Source organism: Apodemus sylvaticus, chromosome 21 (genome assembly GCF_947179515.1).
Source record: "Apodemus sylvaticus chromosome 21, mApoSyl1.1, whole genome shotgun sequence".
Taxonomy (NCBI): domain Eukaryota; kingdom Metazoa; phylum Chordata; class Mammalia; order Rodentia; family Muridae; genus Apodemus; species Apodemus sylvaticus.
Window position 1 is genome coordinate 53,433,015 of NC_067492.1, and position 24,467 is coordinate 53,457,481.

Genomic DNA, 24,467 nt, shown 5'->3' on the forward strand with positions numbered 1-24,467 from the left:
CTGCTGTTGGGATGGAGAAATGGGGGTCCATTTGTAATTTTCTAGTATCTTACTAACCACCAGAGACTTAAATTTATTACAGGATAACAAATATTTTTTTTTTTTTACATATGCTATTATCTGTGAACTCAAATCTTCTGGGTGGAAATAGAAATCTAGGAGAGACCAGGTCTTAGATGAATAAACTTAAGTATGAGTTGGTTCCCCCTGAGCTGCTTGTGTCCGCCAGCCTTTCTTTTCTGACTAAGTTCTTATATGGCTGTTTTGTCTTTAGGTGACAGAACTTGAAGTACTTGTGAGGGAAAGTGTGTGTGTGACCATTTAGCACACGTTTACTGTGAAGCTTTCACATCTTGAGGTTACTGTGGGGATGGTCGCTTTGTTCATAGCCATCGTCTGGTTGTGTATGTATGGTGTTGGATGGAGGATAGAAACACAAGCATCTTATTATGGTAAAGATGAACAGATTCTCCAACACTTCCCCTTCATTCCACAGCTTCTTCCTGTGACTGTGGCCAAAGATGTGCTGCTTCTGTTCCATTCTTCTTAAGACACTTTTTGAGTCACACAACAAATACAGCTACTCTGAGCCTGCTAGGCAGCAAGGGAGAGGGAGATCGTGCTCTGTGGAAGTGGGAGAGGGGGTGGGAAGGGAGACGTGGGGAGGGAGTCTTTTTCCTGCAAGTAAGCAGAAGGGACCACAGGTTTGAGTGACATTGCTTTGGAGATGCCCAGTTGACTTCCCAGGAAGGACTCTTCAAAGGAGACACAACATTCTCTGTTAGCTGTCACTTTCGTAATATGAAACTTCGGGAAGTGGAAATGCAGAAGTGGATCTGAGAAGCTGCTCATCATCCCATGTGGCTCAGCACAGGAGCAGCAGCTCCATAGCATTGACCCCTGGGCGGGGCTTTCCCCGTGAACTTACGCATGCTAGGCAGGCGCTCTACTTCTGATTCCAGTCTCTAGTTCTTGCACCTTTCCTTCCTGGCACAGGACCGTGGTAGAGAGGGATATTTCTCCCTACATGTTCCTCTCCGCGCTTTCTTAGCCTGTGTTCTTCACTGGTGGGTTGAACCCTTCTGGCCTTTTTTTGGAATCACACAAGCTGTGCTCGATAGTACCTGATAGATTTTCTTGGTTTGCATATGTTATCATAGGCAGGTGAAGGAAAGAGTTGGTAAACTGTCAGGAAGGTTAGCTTTTGGGCTTTTGGGCAGAAACCTCCTTCTGTGTCCATGACAAATGTACAAGATGAGTGGGAAGGAGGGAAATGAGGATGATTTGTCTAGAGATCCTGTGTATGCAATCGGGAGGAGCTAGAACTGCCCCTGAGGCTCACACACACTCTCAGCCTGTGACCAGGTGAGGAGAGTGGGTCTGAAAAAGGCATCCTGCCACTTTTGTGGGATTGCAAGGCCATGAAGTAGAGTCACTTGCCAAATCAGGTATCTTGGTGAGAAAATCTTTTAGTGACAGTTAAATATTTTGTCACTCATAGATTCATGAGTTAACTGTCTAAGCCATTTTGGAACATTAGCCATCCTTTCTGATGAAATGCTTGGGGACACAAAGCTTGCAGCTTCTGCATGAACTGGTCAGGAGGTTCCCTTCTCCTCAGATTTAGCTGGCATGTGTCTTTCTATATTCCCAGCACTTTAGCTCCATCTTTACTCTCTGGGGCTTAATACAGGCCCATGCCCACCCCATGTGACAGTGGGTTAGAGGCTGAAGATCGCTGTGGAAACCTCCTGGATTGCTTTTCAGTTCTTGTCATCTCCGAGGCCCCACTTTTAGTATGCCGTTGCTTCTGTTGTCTCTCGCAGAACTAGGTGGAATGTCACCGACTCCTGGCATGGCTCTAGTTAGTAAGCTTGCTTAGATCAGTGTCCTTCTCATCTGCCCTTGCTCACCTGCAGGCACCTGCAGTCATCAAGGTGTGACATGTCCAGGCTCCTTCCTGGTTTCCTTGTCCACGTTGACTCTTCTGCTGCTTTTGAAGACGTCTGTTCATTTCTGCAATCTCTTCCATTGCTGGCTGCTTGTTTCCAGTCCACTAGGAAGCTTTTGGCCACATTTCTTACTTTGGTAATTGCTTTTATCATTTTTTCCAGGGTGTGTCCAGTCTGTCTTTGCAGTTGTGCAGTGCTGTTTTCTAGAGATGGTACAGCAAGTTTGCTGTGGAAACAGAGAGAGAGAGAGGGAGTTCAGCTGGTCTCTGATATCAGACTCAAGAGACTACAGCACAGAAGGTGGTGCTCTTCTCACCACAGTGTTGTTGTTTGGGAAAGAGCTGGCTTCCATCAAAACACATTAATGTTTTCTTTCTAGCCAGATGACACATACTCTAAAAGGTTTAAGAATTGAGTGTTTATTTTGGAATATTGTCAGTCAAGAGATGTTATCTATACAATTCTTTATGATCTTCACTAATTTTTATGACTACAGGAAGAGGTCACCAGATGATAATAGTCAAAGATCATCTGGAATCTGGTGGCTCCCATCACCCATGCAGGGTCACACACAAATGGCTTGCGTCAGGGGGTATTGGACATCTCCATAGGCACATCTCACACCATTTCACACCAGTCCTTAAAAAAATAGAATTAAGTAAAAAGTAAAATGAGGACAAATTCATAATCTCTGGCAGCATTGTCAGAGCAACGTGGGTCTGTGTAGACAGAATTGTTAGCAGCATGTCTATGTGTCTGTGTGATCTAGAATCAACACAGTGGCTGGGCATTGCCTGGAAGTGAAGACTGCATCCAGCCTCACTCCAAGCTTGCTGAATGAGAATCCTCCTATTAGTGAGCCTCTGGGTAGTTGGTATGTGTGAGCATGCTTGAGAGGTTCTGCTTTGGTGGGCGATGTATGGTTGTGATGTATGCTCATGATGTCTTGCATAAGAAGACTTTGGTCCAGGACTCACTCCATGACTATGTGGTTCATAAGACTTGTCATGACTCTTCATTGTCTTCAGTTTTTACAATTGGATTCAGGCTTTGTATATTCTCTTCTAAGTGTCTCATATCACAGTTCGTTAGATAGTACTAGTAATCAGTGAAACTATATTGATCACTTGGCTAAGATATTGTATTGTTACTTTTCTTGCTCCTAACAAAAGCAACTAAAAGAAGGCGGGCTTACTTTAGCTCACACAGTGCAGCATGGTGGGGAAGGCAGGGCCCAGGAGCATGAGAACTGCTTACACTGCAGCCATGGTCAGGAAGCAGAGGGATGAATGCTGCTGTGTATTACCTCAGTTTCTCTTTTCGCTCATCTCAGAACCCCACAGTTAGGGTGTATCTTCCCACTTGCGTTAACTCAATCTAGAAATTCCCTTACAGACACACTCCAGGGTTTGTTGCATGGAACTTGTCAAGTTGAGAGTCTGGATAACCTGTCACAGTGGTGGTCTGAAGACTGAAGTGTCCCTGAGCTCATCATTGGCACTAATGTCACAGTCACACAATCACTCTGGTTTCCACTCAATCAGTGGCTTCCAGGTTCTTGTCTTGTGAAATTAAAGGATGATATTCAAGGGAACTTTGAGGGGCTGTTTAGGAAGGAGTCTTCTTACAGATCTATACCTGAGAGCGTGAGAGAAAGAAGGCAGAGCTCCCATACAGCACGCGGACCACTGCGAATGGCACGGCACACCACTGAACTGGCAGTCTAGGGACTTTTATAGCAGTAGGACAGAAATTGGGATGTGGTGCAGAGGGATTAGCTGGTCAATCCAGTTGTCCCAACCAGATTGTGTCCTGGTGCTGCCTCTCAGCTTTAGACCTGCATTTATAGGGGAAGAGTGAGAATGAGAAACTGGGCTTCCTTTCTGACATCCCAGGCCTCTGACCAGGCCCAAACCATGACATTTTAGCTTAAAAACTTTGGGTATCTCTGGCCTCTGGTGAGGACACTGCTGCTTAAAGAGCAGATTCTGCTTTTATTTATTTGTTTACTTTGGAATTTTCAAGACAGGGTTTCTCTATCTAACCCTGGCTGTCATGGACTCCCTTTGTAGACCAGGCCGGCCTCAAATTCACAGGGATCCACCTGCCTCTGCCTCCCAAGTGCTGGGATCAAAGGTGTGTGCCACCATATCTGGATGCACTTTATGCTTTTAGATAGTTTCTGCTACCCTAAACATGCCTGGACATTTCTGTCTCATTTGTGGTATCACTTATTGTAGGAGAACAAACCATCAAAAAAGTAGTCTTGTTTTCCTGATTAAATAAATAAGGGAAGGCAGAATTCATTTGCCTTGTTCCATAGTACCTGGGCCTGAACTAGGCCGTTTTCAAGCTTTTCGAAGGACTGTTGGGGGCAGCATTCTGGAAGCTGCTATATCCACATCTGGTGCCTGGACCGGGGTCTCTCAGAGTCTGGGCTTTCACCTTTCTATGGCTTCTGACGTAGACTAGGCCAGCTTCTTTCAAGAAAATATTCTGACCAACAAGGCAGAAACAGAGTCTGGCATTAGACATCCTACAGCTCACTGTGACACAGGCTGCTATTTGAAGGTGTTCTGAGCCTGTGCAGATGTGGGAAGAAGAACATTCATGTCTCCTCTTAACGAAGAGTATCAAAGAAATTGTCATATTGTAAAATTGTCACAGATGTTGAATGCTTAGTCTATTTGCTGTAAAGGTGTCTCCTTTCTCTTAGCAATTAGCAATAATCTATTAGCAAATATCCCAAGAATATTCAAGAATCCTGCTTCTTAGCAAATTTTCACTCAGGTTTCAGGATTAGTTGTTCCAAGTGTATTAGATAGGATTTAATGTTTTTTAAAAATTTATTTATTTTATTTACATGAGTACACTGTAGCTGTTTTCAGACACACCAGAAGAGGGCATCAGATCCCAGTACAGATGGTTGTGAGCCACCGTGAGTTGCTGGGAATTGAACTCAGGACCTGTGGAAGAGCAGCCAGTGCTCTTAACCTCTGAGCCATCTCTCCAACCCCTTTAGATAGGACTTAATTATGAGAAAATCTTAAATGTGCCAGTCTCTGGAAGTAAACTCAGTGGTGACAGTGTTGTGTCACCACTTTCATTGTGATAGAGTAAGTTTACATGACTGTCTGATCGGTTCCTAGCCTTTCATGCCAACACGAGCACTGAGCTTTTTATTATGACAATGTCGACACTAATTTGGATGAAGGACCTTTGCCCTACCCTGCATGGGGCTCTATGGTTCTTTTACTCGACTGTTCTTTCTCTTTCTAATTAAAGAAATGTGTTCAGCAGTGCATGAACACACCCATCAAATATGTTTGGGGACATTTGTGTCAAAGCAAAGCCGGTGTTAGGCCTGGCCGGGGTAAGCTCCTTTGAGCAAAAGCTTCCTTACCCTTTGCTCTTGAAGCATAAGCACTGTGATTGCGGGAGAGACAGCATTCCCAGCTGATGAGGGATCCAGGCCCCAGGCCTTTCCCCCTTTAAAGGTGCAGGAAATAGGGAAGGATGGATTCTGTTATCTTTCAAGATGTATCACTTTAAGATGTATTGATATAATTTAGCTCACACTGGAGAAGAGACTGGTGTTTGGCTCTGGGATGTGTGATTACCCCTATACGCAAAATTTGGTAGAAAGAATTGGAAAGGAAGGCTGTTAGATTGTTTTAAATATACATTTATGACTGTTCTTTAATTTCAGTGGTAATACATAGTCTATATAGTTTAAGTTCAATCTTTCCCTAAAGTTTAGTTTTGATAGATGCATGTAGCAAATCTATGTAGGCCTGATATGTGTAGTCAAGAACAGTGTATTGCGAATCCCAGAAGCTGAGTTCCATATGTAGCCGCAGATAATGTATTGGTTGCTTTCCTCTTTAAAACCAGACCAGACCCCAAAGATTCATCATCAAGGCTTTAAAAGAACTGTCTGTCTGTGTTTGTGGATGTTCATTTTCGTTTCCTATTGTTGTGATAAATACCCTGACAAGACCAACTTACGGGACAAAGGCTTTATTTTAGCTAAAGTTACAGTCCATCATGATGGAGAAACATGGTGGATGGCAGGAGACTGAGGCAGCTGGCCCGCCCTAGTCAGCAGAGAGAATGTTAAATGCTTGTGTTCAGCTAGCTTTCTCCTTAGAAGAAATTTGGGGTCTAGACCATGTAATGATGCCACCTACAGTAGTTGATCTTCCACTCTAGTTAACCTAGTATAGGTGAGATAATTTCTTATGGGCAGGACCAGGGACTAACCTAATCTTTATCGTCATTTCCAGAGGCTTTATCTCTCTGGTGATTCCAGAGCTTGTCAAGTTGACAACACAGTGGTTGGTTTTAGCTTCTAAGAGATTCTTTTAACTCTTGTAAATATTTGACATTTTCAATATTGCAAACATTACCAATTTTGTAACATGAATTGTAATTTGAAAGAAGAGGTTTTTGGTAAAGAAGGAAAAACTATTGCCATCGATTTTAGAAATAGTGGTTAACTATAAAGGGATACCTACTGCTACATCCACTGTTTCCTTTCGAAGTACCATTGCTGAGGGACAGTGGCTCTGTGTGTGATTCAGCTTTAAGGAGTTAAGTCGGTGCTAGTCTGAATAAATGAGTGCTCTAATGATCTCTTAAAGAGGCAGGCCATTTGGACAGGCGTGTGCACTTGGAAGAAGTTTCAGATGATTGTGGTAACTTTTTTTCTTTGTAATTAAAATCCACACAATACATTTTGGATTATTTCCTTATTGTTTCCTCCTAGAAAACTAGTTACCCAGCTTACCCGTGTTCCAAAAGATTTTTTTGACCTTGAAAATTCTGTGAGGAGACACCAGCTACTTCTAGATTTGTTTTCTGGGACTAAAGTTTCCAAGTAGCATATGAGGTAGGGCATTTTAAGTCAGAGCTGTGACTAGGTTTAAAGGGTGTTTCCCCTGAGGAATCCCTGGGTTTTCAGGACAGCAAATGGTAGGTTTCCTGTCTTGACATCTTCTGTACTGCTTCCAGGGCCAGTTTCTAGGATGCTTTCCGTCCGGAAGAAAAGTGAACAGGAAGGAAGCAAGCAGGTGTGTCCTCCTCACAAAGAGGCTTCTCCACATCAAAGCAGTTATGGAGTGCGAGCATAGTTAGCATAGGACATATTTCGTTAATGTTATTTTGGACCTTTATTGTTTTAAAGTTTTTACTTGCCTGTTAGCAAAGGGCACGTTGAAGGCAAGTTCTAGTGAGGAGAAAATTTGCAGACATTAGGGCTCTGGAAGCTGAAGTTGCAGCTGTGTGTGGGAAAGCACTTTCATCTGACCGTGGAAATGTGATAGTGGGTTTCCCAAACGTGTGGAGGTGCGCATGGGCATGTAAGGGCAGTGCGCCTTTGCTTTGGGCTAACAAGGCTCCCTTTGTGTGGTTAGGAGTAAGTGACTGGTGAGCATATTAACTGGTATTTGGTTCATAATATTGTCAGAGTTTTAATGGCCATGGCCTATTGTCCCTGTCTGACCCTGGCAGGGTATTACACCCACCACTGACACCATGGACCATGCTTGTGACAGAGTGTGTGGCTGTGGAGGTGCACTCCTCTCTGTAAAGGCTGATGGGGAACAGTTGGCCACTGAAACTGCTCAGGCAGAAACCACGGTCAGCTGGGCTTTACCATCTAGTCTACGAGAGCTGCCGAAATCAGTATCTATTGAGGCCTGGGGATGTGTCTGCAGATGTCTCCCCAAAGAAAGCCTAAACTGTAGAAAGAAAAACAAGAATCCTTTCAGCTTCATGTATCTGCAGAACAAAATTTATTTTCCTTTCTTTCTTTTTTAAACTTGTAAATCAAAATTGAAAGTGTTTTTCAGAAGAGACATGCAAAGTCAGGGCCGTGGTCAGAGTCTAGGGGAAGAGCGCCCAGACACAGCATGTCCTTTGTTTGCGCCTGTCCTCTCTTCAGTCCTGCAGTCCCTCTCCACTCCCCTCCATAGGAGGAACGGTCTTACACTGACAAGTGCAGTCAGACCCTTAGCATGCTCCTGTAGTCCAGCCTCACAGGGAGTATGAGAACTTAGAGCTCTTTGAGGAATTGTGATAATTGGCAGAATCTGTCCAGAAGAGGTGTGCTGTCCTTGGTAGCCATTGGAAATTGGTTCTGGGATACCATCTGCTGCCCCAGGTTACCACACCACCCATGGGTGTTCAAGCTGCTTACACGGAACAGCATAGTATTTCCATATAACCTCACATATCCTCTTGTATACTTTAAGTCATCTTACACCTAATGAAGTACAAACACCATCTAACTAGTGGCCACATTGCATTTTTATAGAATACCAAACATAAAGTCTATATGTATTTACAACAGGGATAATGGCTTTCTCCAAATATGTTGTCTCTGTGAGAAAGGCCACTAGTATATGTGCAGAGTATACTTTGTTGGGGACAAAGCCTTGGGGCCAATAGAGTGCTAAAAAGCAGTTGATTCCTAGAACCTTGTCTGGGGATACGGCCTGAGTTTGGTATTGATGAGTGAAGGGTTAAGGGGTAAAACTTTAGCCTCAGAGACCCCAGTTCTCTCATCTCTGCAGAGAGGTTGGTATGAGAGACGGCAAGGATCCTTTCCAGCTCTGAGGTTCTGAGTTTTAATGAACCGAAACCAATGGGAAGCCTTAAAATCGTCAAGGCCAAACCCAACTGGTGTTTGGTTGTCAGCCCCATTATCAAGTCTAGTTGAATGCCCTAGAATAGACCCATACGCAGTCCTGGGGTTGGGCTAGCTGGTCAGATGGCTGTAAACTAGTTTACAGTTGTGCTTGTAGTGCACAGGGAGGATAAACCAAGAGCAAGCCGTCAGTGTGTACTTGGGTTCCCTAAGAGCCACCTTAGTCGCAGAACCCCACAATGATGTATTTTGGGAGAGAGAATTCATTGACTTGCCATTGTGTGCTGGAAATCTCTGCTTATGGCAAGACACCATTTGTAGGCTAGCCCATCCCTGTGGAGGACATCAGACGCATGGGACTCACTAGAACACAGAGTTCAGTGGCTGCAACTCGCATTCTGGACTCAGGAAATCTGGTCCAAGGTTGGTATAATGTCAAACATATTGCATGTGCTGGGTAATTATACCCGCTGCTGGAGATGCCAGAAGTATACAGGAATAGCTGACAGTCCTTCTTCAATACTGGAAATCACCAGACTCCTGCAGAAACATGTTTGTGAAGGTGAAGGAGTTTATCCTCTTGCAGATGCGATCTGAGTTGGGTGCTGATGCAAAACTTTCAGACAATCCTCCTCCTCTGGTGGAAGTGATGGAGTCGATCCACATGTGGCTCCTGGTGGCCCGGCATGAAGAATTGGCAGAGCCATGTCTGCTTGTGGCTGTGTCCTGTGGCAGAAGCATCTGCTTCATTGCCTCTGAGGAGCCTGTGACTGTGAACAGCAGTGACAGACCTGTTTGTGCTGGCACTGTGCGGAGACCTGAGGAAGTGAGACCTGATAGGCTTTGTTTTATTGTTAAGTTTTTTTATCTGAATTTTTCTTATGCTGTAACTGAGGTGTGTGAAGAAGTGTTTTACCCATAAAGAGTAAGTTTTGAGTAAATTTGATGTATTCTAAAAAAAAAAAAAAACTAAAAGAAGACAACATGAGGTAGAGTACTAAATTAAGGAATTGAAAATAGTGGGAGACAAGTTAATGTACCAAGGGAACCAAGCACCAGACAGAGACCTGGGGCAGGGAAAGTGTTTTGGGCCCTTCCGAGAAAGATGTTTTGGAAATGTTCAGCAAAACAAGATGAGCGGTACATTCTAGAATCAGAAAACAGATTTAAAGTAAAGCGCTTTGTTTATTTCCTCCTCGAGCCTCAGAAAGAAGATAATTTAAAACCATTCCTGCACATTACAGAGAGAATCATAACAATTAGTCTTGTATGTGTGTGGAAGAAAAAAAGACTTTGCATCGATGCAACTACACTGGGAGCTGAGGTGACCGTGTCTGAAAGGAGCAGAGTGTCACTGGTGTGCTTACGTCTATGAGCCCCAGGCCTGTCGCGTCTTAACAGCGGGAGTGATTTGGATGTGAAATTTTAGCGTTAAGTTAGAGAAATGAAGACATAACAAAATGTGGTGTGTAGCTTTTTGTCACCCTGCCTTAGTTCTGGGAATGGGCCATACTGCTTACCAGCCCCCACCCAGCTTCCCTTGAACCCATGGATAAAAGACACACACACAGTTGTTTCTTTTTAATTTGCCTTCTTGGCACAATTGCTGTGTGCTACTCTCTCAAGTGTGGCCTTATCAATACTCTTAGCTCCCCACCTGCCCTAACTTTAGTTACTAAACTCCGCTGATCTGTAGGAGCAGCCTGTGTGACCACTCTGTTTCATGATCTCACATGGCTGGTCAACTTTTCTCCATCAGAAGTCTTGGCAAACCCTGGCAAACCCTGTCTCCTCCCTTGTGTCTCCCTTTTTCCTCCAGGGACCTGGAAGTCCTCCCTGTCCCATTTGCACAGCAATTGGCCCATGGCTTTCTTTACTGACAGACCAAGAACCAATTGGGGAACAGGACCTTATCACCAAACCTGCTCCTACAATAAACAATTGTTTGATTCTAAGTTTTGGGAGAGTCATGGAAGCAGTTCCATCTATACCTGTCCTTTTAGCTCCATACGGGTGCCTTTTTCGAGAACACCAGAGTAACCACTCAGAGCACTAGCTCTGAGAATATTTGCAATGGTGGGAGATGGGCCTGCCTTGTGAAGACAGTGCTTAAGCAGAACAGTGGTCTGAATTCGAGTTTGTTATTTATGCCTCATGTCGCAAATGAAGGTTGGTACCATTTGCTGAGTCCTGTGAGCCCAGTGCTGTACAGAAGGATGGATTGTGGCAAGTCTCCCAGTTCACTAGCATCAGTTCCAAGCATCAAGCCCAGCTTCCATAGCTGCTGAGGTCCCAGAGCCAAGACAGTGCTGTATCTAATGAATACCTAGGCTTGGTTACTGCATTCACATTGAGGATGCCTCAGCTCTCCGGATACCAGTCCCTCAAAGAATTTATTAAGGCAGTGGTTGGTGGCTGGAGTCTTCGAGCCATCATATGCATAAATGGGATGGGGGCATGTCTAAGGAGTTGAGCTACGTGTCTAGTGACTTTTTTTTTCTCTGAAATATTTTTTTGGTGTTTTGATTTTGCCATCAGTCTTTTGAGATGACTTCCCAAATCAATGTTTCCTCACTCTAGCTACACAAAAGAATGCACTGAGAGCTTTAAAATGTAAATCAAAGCAAAACAAAACAACTTGAAGGTACAAGGAGGGCCTGTTGTCTTCTGGAGATCAGCCAATGTTTGGCCCCAGTTCATGGTTCAGAGCTAAAGTTCTGGGAGGAACTCAGTTCAGTCTCAGGAAATGATGGAGTCACCATTGTTCTGGTTCTGAGGACCAGGCAGGCACCTTATCTCCTTCCTTATAGTCTAGTCCAGACAGCTCACCTTCGAATGCAGTAGAGGAAGAGGCACAAGGATGGCCGCACTTGCAGCTTGGTAACTGTGTGGTTTCTCAGAAAGGCCTGCTTGGGAAGTTATCACCTGCCTAGGACCAGTCCTCAGAGCCTGACTTCTCCATGGTTTATTGGTGCTTTGGATGTCCTGGCCCAGGATGTTGCTTGGTTTCCTCTTCTAGTACCATCTGCCATGTTGGCAGAATTCAAGTGTAGATAAGTTTGGGGCTGATATAAAGTGTGGTCATAGTGCAGTTCTCTCTGAGTGGGATTGGCTTCTTGTCGTCTCTCGACCCGACTGTTCTGCTCCCCATCACCACCTGAGCAGTAACAATGGCAGTAGTGCAGCGGGGCCAGCAGTCTGGCAGCAGAGAATTTTCCAAGGCACATCTTTCAGTTTCCCTGTGCACCCCAGATTCTCTGGAAAGTCCCCGTTAGCAGGTACAATAGCAGACTGGATTTTCTTTAGCAAATGCGTGTCCGCAGCAATTTAACAATTTCTTATTCCGTTTATACATGAGGGGGCAGTGTGACACCATAAAGCAAACAAACTGTTAAAATTAACTTATTTGTATTGGTGTGTAGTAATTCTTAGGTGAGATTGTAAACCCCTTTCACTGTCAGGTTTTCTGACGTGGACACAAGTGTAAGACACACTGTCACTCACCATAAGTCATGCGCTTGATTCTATTCAGATGAGCAGGCAATGACCGACGTGCCTTTTAGAGTTTACATTCTTTTAAAGCTGGGAGCTTGCTTCTTGTCTCCACCTGAGGAGTGTGTCAGCTGCCTGCAGTTACAGTGTCTGTCAGGCCCACGTCTCCAATGTTTTATTTCGTGGCTTCACTGAAGGCTGCAAGGCCCTTGTGCTGGAGGGGGGAGCCTTTAACCCTAGGTCTCGGTGGCCAGGGAAGGTCCGTGACAACTGTCTGTGCATGACAACTGTCCCTGACAGTGTGGCTGGTCTCTCTTTATGGCACACCTATTAATTTGCCCAAAGAAAAACAAATTGCCAAGCAGAGAAGTAGTACATTTTAATTAATGTTATCATATCTGATATATGAATGACATTGCAGGTAAATCAAGGTGGTAATGTTCTGGATTTCAGAAATGGAAGGGGAAATTATTAAGAGAGGTAGAAGCTATTAAGTAAACTGATGCAATCTATAGAGCACTAAATAAGAGCATTATGAAGAATGTAAATAAGAATTGAGACAGGTAATTGCATAAGCACAGGCTATTTTTAAATGTGTAAAAAAATGTTTGCAAATGGATGTTTCTGTTTGTATAGTTGGAAAAAAAAGATCAAGTCTAGCGATTTGGCATAAGAATAATAATCCTCTGTGAACTTAAAGGGTACTTAGTGCTTTAATACTGTGTCCCTGCCTCCTTCCTTTGGGAGTGAAGGGCTATGATTTTGTCAGCTCATGAGAAAAACCATCGTACTTGTTTTCTTTTGGAAAAATCTTACTTGAAATACAATGATTCAACAATGTTTTAATTTTAGTGAGATGCTTTATTCTGAAATTTTATGTTAATCTTTTCTGATGTCAAATTCGGAGGGCTGGGTTTTGGCTCTGGCCCATCACTAATGAACCCCAAATCTAATGTGGCTAGATTCTGGTTTGCTCCAGCAGTGCCCAGGTCATACCCATTGTCATGTTTCTTACCGAATGACAGATTTTTCGGACCTCGCCTGATACCACATTTGCTGAGCCCACATGCCTGTCAACGTCACTCCCAAATGCTCCACCGCGACAGTCAAAGAGACAAGGACAGAGGACGAAGAGACCAGTGGCCGTGTACAACCTTTGTCTTGAGCTGGAGGAGGGTAAGGTGCTGATTGGGTGTTTTGCTCGGTGGCCTGTTGGCTGTCACACTCCCTGTGGGCAGCGTGCAGCGTCAGTCTCTGTTCTAATTGCTCTGTCCCTTAAGATTGTAATGTTTTAGATTAGCAGGGAGGGTGACTTCTGGTCAGGGAGAAAAATGCAAGTTTCTGTTTTATGTTTGTTTTTTGTTATGCACAGTTCTTTTTTTATTTTGAAGACAGCTTAAATTTCTTTTTTGGGAGACTTGTGTGACCTCCTGTGAGGTTACATAACCCAGAGACAAATGGAACTAAAATTAAAGCAGATCTTTGATGTGAGGAGCTGGTGGAGCCAATCCACTGCTAATGCGTCTGGATTAGAGGCACCAGTCACTGTTGCTGTGGGGCTTTGGGTGTCTGCACCGTACTGAACCCAGTGGACCGAAGTTCTCTTGGTCATGTCGGAAGCCTGGAGTGGCAGACGGACCTGTCTTTGAAGTTCGGTTGCATGAGCTAGGTTCAGTGGAACTGGTCAGTTGGTGGTTCTCCTGTCTAACCAAGCTATCCTTGCCAGGTAGCTTTCACATCACAGCCATGTCTGAGCTGTGAGCCTCACGAAAGCTGATTGGTGATTTGTAGTCATGTGGTTTTGTATAGAGCGTGAGGTGATGTGGTGTCAAGCCTGCATTTTACATGTGGTTCCTGTCATGACTGTTGAGTCAGTTCTCCAAATTTAAGATGTTTCCTGGTTTTCTTTTCTCTTTTTGCTTCAAGCCCTTAAATCTTTGTAATCCTTTCCAACACCTGAAGTTGTATTGAATGAAAACAAATTACAATACCAACATCAAAACCACAAAGAGAAACGTATCTATTTGTGCACATGTGACAGAAATACAGTCAGATTATGTTTTCCTGAAGAAGTGAATTAATCATTAATACCATTTCCTAATGAGCAGGAGAGAGAGAGAGAGAGAGAGAGAGAGAGAGTGTTTTAGAGGCCAGTCATTCCATAACCTATCTTTTGAGGAGTGCTTTTGAATTTGGAACTCACTGATTGGCCTTAAACTCTGGGAAGCTCCCCATCTCTGGCTCAGCTTTCTCTGTCAGTTCTGGGGATCCACAGCCCAGTCTTTCAGCTTGCTCAGCAGGAGAGCCTGCCCACCTGCTGGGCCACTGAGGAGGCCAGTTCCCCAGCTCCCCAGCTCCCCAGCTCCCCAGCCCCCCAGCTCCCAGAGGAAGATCTCTTAAGAGTTGCTTCCCACCTGTGATCCCAACTGTGCCCCCCCTCCCCTCTTCTCACTTTCATTCTTTGTCAACAGAGTTGCTAATAAGGAGTAAAACTGACTGGCTTGAGTTCTGCCTTCTATGTCTCACCTGTCCTGGTAGAAGTGTTAATAAAGAGTGAAACAAGCAAATGTCAGAACATAAGAGGAGGAGAAATACACACAACACAGAGAACTACCCAAGGGCCTTCAGGGAAAGTGGAACTGGCTGGTTCATAGTGGAGGTGATCAGGGTCAGGCATTCCTCTGAAAATACATCCACATTCTACGATTCTTAGGGATAAAATTATATCTTAACAAGTCTACAGAGGTGCTACCTCTGTGCTAAGCTTCTAAATGATTATTAATGGCTGAGGAATGTCTGTTCGCAGTGTTCACATCTTTGATGGAAAACCCAAGATGCCATGTAGAGTATATTGCTCCTGAAATATATTTTTCTTCTGTGTCAGGCAAATGCTCTGCCTAGGAACCACAATCGCCACTGATCTTAGACTTCTTAAATGTTACTTGATTTTTCTGTCTCATGTTTGTTATTTCATGATGTTTAATTACATGCTATTTTACCGTTTTGTACTTTATAACTTTGTTCTTTCTTTTTGGTGACAACCTTGGCTTTTCTCTTTCTCTCACTATTTATTTGAGATAATTTTTTTCATCAAATATATTATGGTTATGATTTCTCTTACCCTCAACTCCTCCCAGATCCTCCCCATTTCCCACCCACCCAGGCCTCTTTAAAAAATTATTAATATACAAGAAGATGAAATAAAATCAAACAAATCAGAACAGTCGGGGTTTCATTGCTGTGAAGAGACACCATGACTATTGCACCTCTTATAAAGGAAAACATTTAATTGGGGCTGGCTTACAGGTCCAGAGGTTTTATCCATTATCATCATGGTGCAACACATGGCAGCACGCAGGCAGACATGGTGCTGGAGGAGCCAAGAGCTCTACATCATCTAAAGTCAGCCAGGAGGAGGTTATTCCACACTTGGAGCTGGAGTCCTAGGAGACCTCAAAGCTCACCCCTGTGGTGATGCACTTCCTCCAAGAGGCCACACCCACTCCAACAAGACCATGCCTCCTGTTAAGGCCACTTCCCCTGGGCCAAGCTTTCAAGCATGATAGTAACAATATATATATTCTTTGTTTACATTCCAAATGATATCCCCTTTCCCAGATCCCCCCTCCCCATATGTCCCATAAACCTTCTTCTCTCCATCCATTCTCCAATCACTTCTCTCCTTTTTCTCTGTCCTTATATTCCCCTCCAATGCTAGATTGATCCTTTCCAGGATCAGGACCCTCTCCATACTTCTTCATGGGAGTCATTTGTTATGCAGTTTGTGACTTGGTATTCAGAGCTTCTGGGCTAATTAATATCCACTTATCAGAGATTGCATTCCATGTGTATTCTTTTGTGATTGGGTTACCTCACTTAGGATGATAATTTCCAGATCAAACCATTTGCCTAAAAATTTTGTGAATTCATTGTTTCTAATTGCTGAGTAGTATTCCATTGTGTAAATATACCACATTTTCTGTATCCATTCCTCCTTTGAGGGGCATCTGGGTTCTTTCCAGCTTCTGGCTATTATAAATAAGGCTGCTATGAACATAATGGAGCATGTGTCTTTATTGCATGCCGGGGAATCCTTTGGATATATGCCCAGGAGAGGTATAGCAGGGTCCTCTGGAAGTGTCATGTCCAGTTTTCTGAGGAACTGCCAGACTGATATCCAAAGTGGTTGTACCATCTTACAGCCCCACCAGCAGTGGAGGAGTGTTCCTCTTTCTCCACATCCTCGCCAACACCTGCTGTCTCCTGAGTTTTTGACCTTAGCCAATCTGACTGGTGTAAGGTGAAATCTCAGGGTTGTTTTGCTTTGCATTTCCCTAATGACTAATGATGTTGAGCACTTCTTAAGGTGCCTCTCGGCCATCCGAATTTCTTCAGGTGAAAATTCTTTGTTTAGATCTGTACCCCATTTTTAATAGGGTTATTTGGTTCCCTGGGGTCTAACTTCTTGAGTTCTTTGTATATATTGGATATTAGCTTTCTATCAGATGTAGGGTTGGTGAATATCCTTTCCCAATTTGATGGTTGCCGTTTTGTCCTTTTAACAGTGTCCTTTGCCTTACAGAAACTTTGTAATTTTATGAGGTCCCATTTGTCAATTCTTGACCTTAGAGCATAAGCTATTGGTGATCTCTGTTCAGGAACTTTTCCCCCTTGCCCATGTCCTCAAGGGTCTTCCCCAGTTTCTTTTCTATTAGTTTCAGTGTGTCTGGTTTTACATGGAGGTCCTTGATCCACTTGGAGTGAAGTTTAGTACATGGAGATAAGAATGGATCAATTCGCATTCTTCTGCATGCTGACCTCCAGTTGAACCAGCACCATTTGTTGAAAAGGCTATCTTTTTTCCACTGGATGTTTTCGGCTCCTTTGTCGAAGATCAAGTGACCATAGGTGTGTGGATTCATTTCTGGATCTTCAGTTCTATTCCATTGGTCCACTTGTCTGTCACTGTGCCAATACCATGCAGTTTTTAACACTATTGCTCTGTAGTATTGCTTGAAGTCAGGGATACTGATTCCCCCAGAATTGCTTTTGTTGTTGAGAATAGTTTTAGCTATCCTGGGTTTTTTGTTATTCCAGATGAATTTGAGAATTGCTTTTTCTAACTCTGTGAAGAACTGAGTTGGGATTTTGATGGGGATTGCATTGAATCTGTATATCGCTTTTGGCAAGATGGCCATTTTAACTATATTAATCCTGCCGATCCACAAGCATGGCAGATTTTTCCATTTTCTGAGGTCTTCTTTGATTTCCTTCTTCAGAGACCTGAAGTTCTTTCACTTTCACTTGTTTGGTTAGAGTCACCCCAAGATACTTTATATTGTTTGTGGCTATTTTGAAGGATGTCATTTCCCTAACTTCTTTCTCAGCCTGCTTATCCTTTGAGTATAGGAAGGCAACTGATTTGCTTGAGTTGATTTTATAACCAGCCACTTTGCTGAAGTTGTTTGTCAGCTGTAGGAGTTCTCTGGTGGAGGTTTTTGGGTCACTTAAGTAGACTATCATGTCATCTGCAAATAGTGATAATTTGACTTCTTCCTTTCCAATTTGTATCCCCTTGATCTCCTTATGTTGTCTAATTGTTCTAGCTAGAACTTCAAGTACTATACTGAAAAGATATGGAGAGAGAGGGCAGCCTCGTCTAGTCCCTGATTTTAGTGGAATTGCTTCAAGTTTCTCTCCATTTAGTTTGATATTGGCTACTGGTTTGCTGTATATTGCTTTAACTATGTTTAGGTATGGGCCTTGAATTCCTGTTCTTTCCAAGACTTTTAGCATGAAAGGATGCTGAATTTTGTCAAATGCTTTTTCTGCATCTAATGAGATAATGATAGGGTTTTTTTCTTTGAGATTGTTTATATAGTGGATTGCATTGATGGATTTCCTTATATTGAACCATCCCTGCATCCCTGGGATGAAGCCTAGTTGATCATGGTGGATGATCGTTTTGATGTGTTCTTGGATTCGGTTGGCAAGAATTTTATTAAGTATTTTTGCATCAATATTCATAAGGGAAATTGGCCTGAAGTTCTCTTTCTTTGTTGGATCTTTGTGTGGTTTTGGTATCAGCGTAATTGTGGCTTCATAGAACAAGTTGTGTAGAGTTCCTTCTGTTTCTATTTTGTGGAATAGTTTGAAGAGTATTGGTGTTAGGTTTTCTATGAAAGTCTGATAGAATTCTGCACTGAAGCCATCTGGTCCCGTGCTTTTTTTGGTTGGGAGACTTTCTATGACCCCTTTTTATTTCTTCGGGTGTTATGGGACTATTTAGATGATCTATTTGATCCTGATTTAGTTTTGGTGTCGGATATCTGTCTAAGAAACTGTCCATTTCCTCCAGATTCTCCAGTTGTGTTGAGTATAGGCTTTTGTAGTAGGATCTAATGATTTTTTGAATTTCCTCAGTTTCTGTTCTTATATCTCCCTTTTCATTTCTAAGTTTGTTAATATGTATACTGACTCTGTGCCCTTTGGTTAGTCTGGCTAAGGGTTTATCTATCTTGTTGATTTTCTCAAAGAACCAGCTCCTGGTTTTGTTGATTCTTTGTATGGTTCTCTTTGCTTCTACTTGATTGATGTCAGCCCTGAGTTTGATGATTTCCTGCCTTCTACTTCTCCTGGGTGAAATAGCTTCTTTTTATTCCAGGGCTTTCAGGTGTGTCATTAAGCTGTTAGTGTATGCTCTCTCCATTTTCTTTTTGGAGGCACTCAGGGCTATGAGTTTTCTTCCTCTTAGCACTGTGTCCTTAACATTGTGTCCTATAGATTTGGGTATGTTGTGTCTTCATTTTCATTAAGTTCTAAAAAGTCTTTAATTTCTTTCTTTATTTCTTCCTTGACCAAGGTATCATTGAGTAGAATATTGTTCAGTTTCCACGTGTATGTGGGTTTTCTGTTGTTTTTGTTGCTATTGAAGACCACTTTTACTCCATAGTGATCTGATAGGAGGCATGGGATTAGTTCAATCTAATTATATTTGTTGAAGTCTGTCTTGTGACCAATTATATGGTCGATTTTGGAGAAGGTACAATGAGGTGCTGAGAAAAAGGTATATTCTTTTGCTTTAGGGTGAAATGTTCTATATATATCTGTTAAATCTAATTGGTCCAAAGCTTCAATTAGTTTCATTGTGTCCCTGTTTAGTTTCTGTTTTCCTGATCGGTCCATTGAGGAAAGTGCAGTGTTGAAGTCACCCACAATTATTGTGTTAGGTGCAATGTGTGCTTTGAGTTTTAATAAAGTTTCTTTTATGAATGAGGGTGCCTTTGCATTTGGAGCATAGATGTTCAGGATTGAGAGTTCTTCTTAGTGTATTTTTCCTTTGACCAGCAAGAAGTGTCCCTCAGAGTCTCTTTTGATGACTTTGGGTTGAAAGTCAATTTTATCTGATATTAAAATGGCTACTCCAGCTTGTTTCCTGAGACCATTTGCTTGTAAAATTGCCTTCCAGCCTTTTACTCTAAGGTAGTGTTTGTCTTTGACCCTGAGGTGTGTTTCCTGTATGCAGCAAAATGTAGGGTCCTGTTTACGTATCCAGTCGGTTAGTCTATGTCTTTTTATTGGGGCATTGAGTCCATTGATGTTAAGAGATATTAAGGAATAGTGATTGTTATTTCCTGTCATTTTTGACGTTATTTTTTAAATTTGATTGGTTAACTTCTTTTGGGTTTGATGAAAGGTTACTATCTTGCTTTTTCCTGGGTGAAGTTTCCCTCCTTTTATCGGTGTTTTCCTCCTATTATCTTTTGTAGGGCTGGGTTTGTGGATAGATATTGGGTAAACTTGGTTTTGTCATGGAATATCTTAGTTTCTCCATCTATGGTGATTGAGAGTTTTGCTGGGTATAGTAGTTTTGGCTGGCATTTGTGTTCTCTTAGAGTCTGCATGAGATCTGCCCAGGATCTTCTAGCTTTCATAGTCTCAGGTGAGAAGTCTGGTGTGATTCTGATAGGTCTTCCTTTATATGTTACTTGGCCTTTTTCTCTTACTGCCTTTAATATTCTTTCTTTGTTTAGTACATTTTGGGTTTTGATTATTATGTGACAGGAGATATTTCTGTTCTGGTCCAGTCTGTTTGGAGTTCTGTAGGCTTCTTGTATATTCATGGGCATCTCTCTCTTTAGGTTAGGGAAGTTTTCTTCCATAATTTTATTGACGATATTTGCTGGCCCTTTAAGTTGTAAATCTTCACTGTCATCTATGCCTATAATCCTTAGGTTTGGTCTTCTCATTGTGTCCTGGATTTCCTGGATGTTTTGGGTTACAAGCTTTTTGCATTTTGCATTTTCTTTAACTGTTGAGTCCATGGTTTCTATGGTATCTTCAGCATCTGAGATTCTTTCTTCTATCTCTTGTATTCTGTTGTTGATATTTGCATCTTTGTCTCCTGATTTCTTCCCAAGGTTTTCTATCTCCAATGTTGTCTCCCTTTGAGTTTTCTTAGTCATTTCTACTTCTGATTTTAGATCCTGGATGGTTTTGCTTAGCTCCTCCACTTGCTTGTTTGTGTTTCCCTGTAATTCTTTAAGAGATTTTTGTGTTTCCTCTTTCATGACCTCAGCCTGTTGACCAAAGTTCTCCTGTATTTCTTTAAGTGATTTTTGTGTTTCCTCCTCATTGGCTTTTGGATTCTCCTGAATTTCTTTCAATGATTTTTGTGTTTCACGTGTAAGGGCTTCTAACTTTTGATCCATTTTCTCCTGAATTTCTTTAAGTATGTCCTTCATGTGTTTCTCTACTAGCACCATGACCAGTGATTTTAAATCCAAATCTTGTTTTTCTGGTGTGATGGGGTATCCAGGACATGCTGTTAAAGGAGAATTGGGTTCAGGTGCTTCCATATTGCCTTGATTTCTGTTAGTGACGTTCCTGCATTTGCCTTTTGCCATCTAGTTCTCACTGGTGTTAGTTGTTCTTGTCAATGCTGGACTCACCAGTGCAAGCTGCCTCTTCCCAGCTGGCCTCTGGTGCACAGCTGACCTCCTGCACTTCCTGGAGATAGGGTGCTGTGGCCCAGGCTGTTCAGGTCCAAAGCAGACACCTGAAGGCTCCCACCTGGGGCCTTGCTAGACTTACCAGAGCACACTGAGTCCTCCCAGCTGGCCTCCTGGGTGCCCCTCTGGCCTCTTGCAGGGCCTGGAGATGTGGTGGTGTAGCCCAGGCTGTTCTGGATCCCGAAGCAGAGATCTGAAGGCTCCCTCCAGAGGCCTCAGGACTGGAACCTAAGCTCTGTGGTGCTGACCCACAGGAGCACACTGTGTCTTCCCAGTCTGCCTCCGGGTACACACCGATAGTAACAATCTTTAAGGAAATAACTAGAATTTTAAGTTCCTTTTCAAATAAATTGAATGTCATTTAATCATACATGACAAAAATGGTTTTCAATTGTTTTCTATTACCTATATCAAAATCAGTCTACAGCCAAGCTCATTCTGACAACTGATTCTGACAACTTTAGTAATGACGTTCATGATAAATGTTCCCACAGGGTAATCTCTATAAAAACACCACACTGCTGTGCATAGAGTGGTCCATTTTCAACCTGGGAATGACATCCAAAGCAGAAGGTGGTGCTGCATCAAGGTGGGGTTCTGTGCTTTGGAGATTGTGATGGTTTACACATGCTCTGCCCAGTGAGTGGCACTATTAGAGGGTGTGTCCCTGATGGAGTAGGTGTGGCCTTGTTGGAGTAGGTGTGCCACTGTGGGTGTGGGCTTTAAGACCTTCATCCTAGCTTTAAAAAAAAAAGAGTTGCCTTGGCCATGCTGTCTGTTCACAGCAGTAAAACCCTAACTAAGGCACTGCCCCACAGAGGCCTGTAGCCTTCTCACAGTGACCTTCACATGGATGCTAAGCCCAACCCAGATAAGCATTCTTCAAGACTGACTGGCTGGCTCAACACAGACTAATGCATCAAGGCTCTTCATTCAGATACCAAGCATGTTTTCATGTGACAATGTCCGCATTCTCCTTGCCTCATAGGATAAGGTAAATTTGATTTCATAAAATCTAACATACACAGTTTTTGTTTAAAAGGTAGGTAGATTTTTTTTCTGCCAAGATTTGAGGGGAAGATTTGAATGAGTGAAGGACTGCTGTATTCTCTGTAGTTCGCTGTCATATGGAGGGAAGTTTGTGAGCCTGCTTGAGATGAAAGTGACCTCTCTTGTTTTCCCTTCAAGGCAGGGGGAATAAAGAAGTAATGATTTGAAGAATGAGGAGAGGTTTACCATCCGAATGAGTGCTTCCTTCAGTACCAACTCTAATTTTAAATGGTACTAGATGTTTATGGCACTAGTTGTTATACACATCTTCCTGATATAATTAGATATTCTGTGCCTGTCCTCTGTGCATGATATAGCAGCTCACTTCTTTAGGCAGGTTAAAAATATGATTTAGAATCATCTGGAAGCCAATTGGCAGGATATAACATTCTCTACTGTTGGTCAATTGGCAGGATATAACTTTCGCTACTGTTGCTCTGTCTTGGGTATCGTTGGGTTGACACTTCTAACATTTGGATGACAAAATGTGGTAACTGCAGCACATTTTGTCGAATGCGTGTTATCGTAGTTCTGCAGCGTGGTGGATAATGTGAGGGGGAAATGGAGACAGAGGAGCAGAGGGGGATGAACATACGCTGTGGAGGGAGAGGCAGATAGAGGAGAGGCCGGGTGCTGCCTCCCTGTATTTTGGGGGAATGCACCCTTATCTGGATCAGCCTCTGACTGCAGAGCAGGACAGAGTGATCACAGACAGGTCCTTTGAGCCGCCATTCAGTGCCACATGTCTGGAGTGGACACCAAACATGGTAATGGACCTGAATTTAGCCAACTAAGGCAGACTGAGAGAATTTGTCTTGATTCTGAGGCATGGGCAAGTAAAGAGAAGGTGGGAAAGTGGCCTGCTAAATGTAGGGTTTTTTTTTTTTTTTAAGCATAAGCTCAGAGCCTTAAGTACGGTAGGGAAGTATTCTGTGATACCCCTAGCATATGTAGACCTTGTAAATTATAAAATAGTGAACATTATTTGTTGAGGTCTTTTTCCTTCACGCGGCTCTTATGGCCGTGGACGCTCGAGTTGGAGTTAATGTCCCACTCCTCACACAACCTTCTCTACAGCCTCTGATGTGCTCACTGCTCACGAGCTCAAGCTGATCTCTTAATCGGAGTTATGGATGTCTGCAGCTGAAGGAGCAACAGACAATGTCTGGTTCTCTGCCTGGCAACCCAAATGTTCCTTCTAAATAGTGCTCCCAGAGCCAGGGCTCTTTTGGCAAGGTGATTCTGGTCCAGGAGAATGAGAAGGACACTAAGTGGTTGTCAGTAAAGAAGAGGAATTGTGACCTGGAGAGGCCGTGGAAAGAGAAGTACTAAATACCAGGGTGCTAACGTCTTCGTAGAGAAAAATTAGTCCTCGGACTCACAAACAAGATGAAACTCACTTTTATCTGGGTGCATTTCAAGTTAATTAAAATATAACTTAATATTTTAATTAAACTATAAATTAAATTTAATCAAAATATAATTGTGCCATCCCCTCTCCTAAACCTTTTTTATACCCCCTTCACAAACTCATGAAGCCTCTTACTTTTTAAGCGTTGTTATATATACATAAATAGATAAGTATGGAGTCCGTTCAGTCTTGCTTGCATGTGTATTTCTGAGGGTGAACACATGGTTTTAGGTGAGCATCAGGAGACAAGTCCCTGGGGAAGACACATTAGTATTTTTTAGTAGTTAATTACGTACAGCTTTTCATGTAGGGGTGAGACCCCACCAGATTTCTTCTACCTGTATTGGCATGTCAGTTGGTACTGGAATTGGACAGAATTCAGTTTATTCTCTTACAGTGTGTCCACTTTGATCTACAGGGTCAGTCTAGGGCAGGGCAGTCACCACCACACAAAGATGGCAGGGATGCCTGGTTGGTCCTTGTGGCTTCCAAGAGAATGTCCGTATAAAGCCCGTTTCTGTAGATGCACTTTTGTCAGGGATTTGTGGTGGCCATGTCTTCTCCAGAATGTCAACAGAGCCCTTCCAACAGTGTGAGAAATGAAAGCATCAGAAAACCATGTTTGTGTGTGTCCTCACTTGTCTCCTGCAGCTGTTAGCCTTGCTTGTGGACATATCAGCTTCACGTCTAGGCAACTCATGTGCGAGCAGGCCTCCATCTTGGGGTTGGAAATGGTTCTTCTTGACATTTTTATAATTGTTTAATCTGATATTGCAGCAGTGGGCTCTGGGTACTAACTTCCTGAGCGTGGGGGCCTCTTACCACCCCTCAGAGCATGCCATGATTCATTGGTGTAGAATTACTACTATGTTGTAATGCTGGGTCTGAGACTGGGCCCCAAA

The 24,467-nt window shown here is 43.0% G+C and overlaps 1 protein-coding gene across 4 annotated transcripts in view; it reads left to right on the forward strand.

Moving 5' to 3' along the window:
• Window positions 1–24,467, forward strand: part of Arhgap10 (Rho GTPase activating protein 10) — a 284,292-nt gene that overhangs the window by 183,868 nt on the left and 75,957 nt on the right. For all 4 annotated transcript variants that reach the window (XM_052166588.1, XM_052166589.1, XM_052166591.1 and 1 more), the window contains one exon: window positions 13,119–13,269. In XM_052166588.1, the coding sequence (XP_052022548.1) occupies window positions 13,119–13,269 (151 nt within the window). The remainder of the gene's footprint in view (window positions 1–13,118; window positions 13,270–24,467) is intronic.